This window comes from Nicotiana attenuata, chromosome 7, assembly GCF_001879085.1.
Source record: "Nicotiana attenuata strain UT chromosome 7, NIATTr2, whole genome shotgun sequence".
Classification (NCBI taxonomy): Eukaryota; Viridiplantae; Streptophyta; class Magnoliopsida; order Solanales; family Solanaceae; genus Nicotiana; species Nicotiana attenuata.
Window position 1 is genome coordinate 7,644,803 of NC_031995.1, and position 3,156 is coordinate 7,647,958.

Here is a 3,156-nt window from a genome sequence, read left to right on the forward strand (position 1 = left end):
AGAACTGTAGATGCTATGCTTCTTATAGAAGCAAACAAAACTAAATTCAAAGGCGGGGCCAGGATTTAAAGTTTATGAATTCTGAAACTGCTATTGAACTCATAACTCGTTTAGTTAGTGGGTTTACAATTAAATATTTATACGGATTTAATGAATTTCTAATATAAAACAGGGTTTAAGTAAAAATTATTGAATTCGTCCGAACCCGTCAACAATACACTACCTTTGCCCCTGACTAAAATATAAAAAAAAGAAAAGAAAAGAAAAAGCATGTAGCTCAAGGCACATTATTGTTACTAGTAACAGTTAAAAAGTCGGCATCCGATGGAATCTTCGTGGAGATTTTGAGGTATGATTGGAAAATAAAGCTTACTTTGCCATATTGAAGGATTATCAAAGACTTGATTTAGAAGTTAAGAACCATTACTAGTAATAGGCCAATATTAGTCACTGTTTGAGAATGGTTTAAACTGTAAGGGTTCCAACTATAATTCTTCCTTTAGCATAATGAGAAAGCAAATTTTTTTATTGTTGACGTTCCAGAAGGTGATTATGCGATTTGGAATAGCTTAATTATTTACATTAAGTAAAGATAATTATTAGTATCAACACTTAATTCTCTTTCATTAAATGCTTTGTTGTTTTCATATGACACTCTAAGCGAATCTTACATAGGCAAAACACAAGAGAGATATTGGATATATAAGTAAACACGTCTTAGACTCTAATGACACGTTTTAAAACCGTATGGGTCTAAGTCCAAAGTGAACAATATCACTAGTGAGGTTACATACAATAAATTGGCTACTAATCCTTTTTTTCCCCTTTGAAATCTGTTCTTTGTAGTAAGACATATCTCCTCTTTTTTTTCCCAATATTTATCATCATCACCGCTAGTAAGACATATCTATTTGCTAGGCTCTTCTTATTTTGATTGACCTTATGCTTGTCCTTTTCTAGGAAGTTTAAAATCCATGGTAAAGTTTAGTGGATAAACATGTAAAGAGCATCAATGACTTCAAATTCCACTTGAATTCAATGCCTATCAAAAAGTGAAATATCCAGAGAATTCAATACTAATATCTATTTTTGTGGTTCAAACTAGTCTCTTGAAAAGAATAAAAACTTACCAAACACCTTCCCTAACTCCCAAATTTAATCTTTAAAGTAATTACACACCATACAAAACAAAGGATCACAATCCAATCTGCCCATTTTGATATGATTTAGTTATATGTATCGATAATATAAAAATATCTTTTTATGTTGGCACTATACTTTAGCTTGAGATAGCAGATATCATCTAATTATAGTAATTTACCAGCAATTATCTTTACGTATATAGTTGTACCTAAAACTTAAAACACCTTTTGAAATAACCATAGCTTGCCACATGGCGACAATTCTAATTGGCCAAGTAATGGGATTCCTCCAACCTACAGCCGTATGGCCACAAGCATTTGTCCACGTTGTGAATTCCCGTTAAAGCAATCGTCAAAGTTTTAAAGAGAAACGAGAGGCCACCTAAGCTCTACCCAACTAATTTGGAGTTTCCGACTTTCACCATATATATATATATATACCTCTATTGCATCTTATAACAAACCAAAAACAGAACACTTTCTAAAAATTCTTAAACTGCCTACCAATCTTCTTATTCTTCTTTTAAAATGGATTGGACCAGAGGGAATATTATCGGCCACGGCTCCTCCGCCGCCGTCTCCGTTGCCAAATCACGTTGTTCCGATGAGGTTTTTGCTGTCAAGTCAGTGGAGATATCGCAATCGCAGTTCTTGCAAAAAGAGCAGAAAATTTTGTCTGAATTGAGCTCCCCTTACATAGTTAGCTACAAGGGGTACGATGTTACAAAAGAGAACGACAAATTCATGTTTAATCTTATGATGGAGTACATGTCGGACGGTACAATAACCGATGAAATCCGAAAACAGGGTAGTCGGATCAACGAGCCAGTAATCGGGTATTACACCAAGCAAATTTTGCTAGGATTAGAATACCTACATTCAAGAGGCGTAGTACACTGTGATATTAAGGGACAAAACATTTTGTTAGGTAAAACCGGTGCCAAAATTGCTGACTTTGGCTGTGCTAGGTGGGTTGATCCGGCGGAGAGGGACGGCGGCACAGCGGCTGCTTCCGCCCAGCCAATTGGCGGCACGCCGATGTACATGGCACCGGAGGTGGCGCGTGGGGAAGAACAGGGATTTGCAGCTGATATATGGGGATTAGGATGTACAATTATTGAAATGGCCACAGGTGGATCACCTTGGACTAATGTGACTAATTCAGCTTCATTGCTTTACAAAATTGCATTTTCTGGCCAATCCCCAGAAATTCCAAAGTTTCTGTCTTTACAAGCAAAGGATTTCTTAAGCAAATGCTTCAGAAAAGATCCAAGAGAAAGATGGACGGCTAAACAACTCCTCAAACATCCATTTCTTGAGGAAATATCCAATTTTAAGGTAATTCAAGATTCTATCACAATCTCCCCAACAAGCATTCTTGATCAAGACATTTGGAATTCAGTAGAGGAAACAGAAACCATGGATTCTACTACAATACAACTGGAAACTTCAATAGATTCTCCTATTCAAAGGGTAAGAAAATTGGGTCTGAATTCAAGAAAACCAAACTGGAGTTGGGACGATGAAATTTGGACCACAGTTAGAATAAACAGTGAACAAAATGAAGGAGATGATGATTTGGAAGTTTGTGGGACAGTGACAGCTTTTTCTGGAAGTCATCAAATTGAGCTGGAAAGCTGTTTTGGTAGTGAGGAGTTGGAATTACGTTGTTTAGATAACATTTTTTGTTGTAATTTACAAAAGAGTTCTGTAGTTAGAAGACTCAATCTTTCCAGACATTTGACAAATTCAGTAAATAAAATTCAATGTTCATAATTCAATCCTCTCACTGTTTTACCGTTAATTTTTACTTCATCCGTTTCAATTTAGATTGACACATTTCGTTTATGGAGAGTCAAACGGTGTGGAGTTTGATTAATATTTTAAAATATAGTTTTCTATCATATTGACATGAGAAAATTACAACTTATAGTACTTTCGTGTAGTTTTTGAATATCTAAAATTTAATTTTAAAAATACTAAGTTGAAATAATTTAATTTAGTTTTAAAGTGT

The 3,156-nt window shown here is 35.0% G+C and overlaps 1 protein-coding gene across 1 annotated transcript; it reads left to right on the top strand.

Moving 5' to 3' along the window:
- Window positions 1,584–2,952, top strand: LOC109228644 (mitogen-activated protein kinase kinase kinase A-like). Its single transcript, XM_019393803.1, has one exon. The coding sequence runs from the start codon at window positions 1,671–1,673 to the stop codon at window positions 2,916–2,918; it is 1,248 nt and encodes a 415-aa protein (XP_019249348.1). The 5' UTR covers window positions 1,584–1,670; the 3' UTR covers window positions 2,919–2,952.

Excerpts from the sequence above, each read along its gene's own strand:
- LOC109228644 (XM_019393803.1), top strand. The coding sequence starts at position 1,671 with ATGGATTGGACCAGAGGGAATATTATCGGCCACGGCTCCTCCGCCGCC.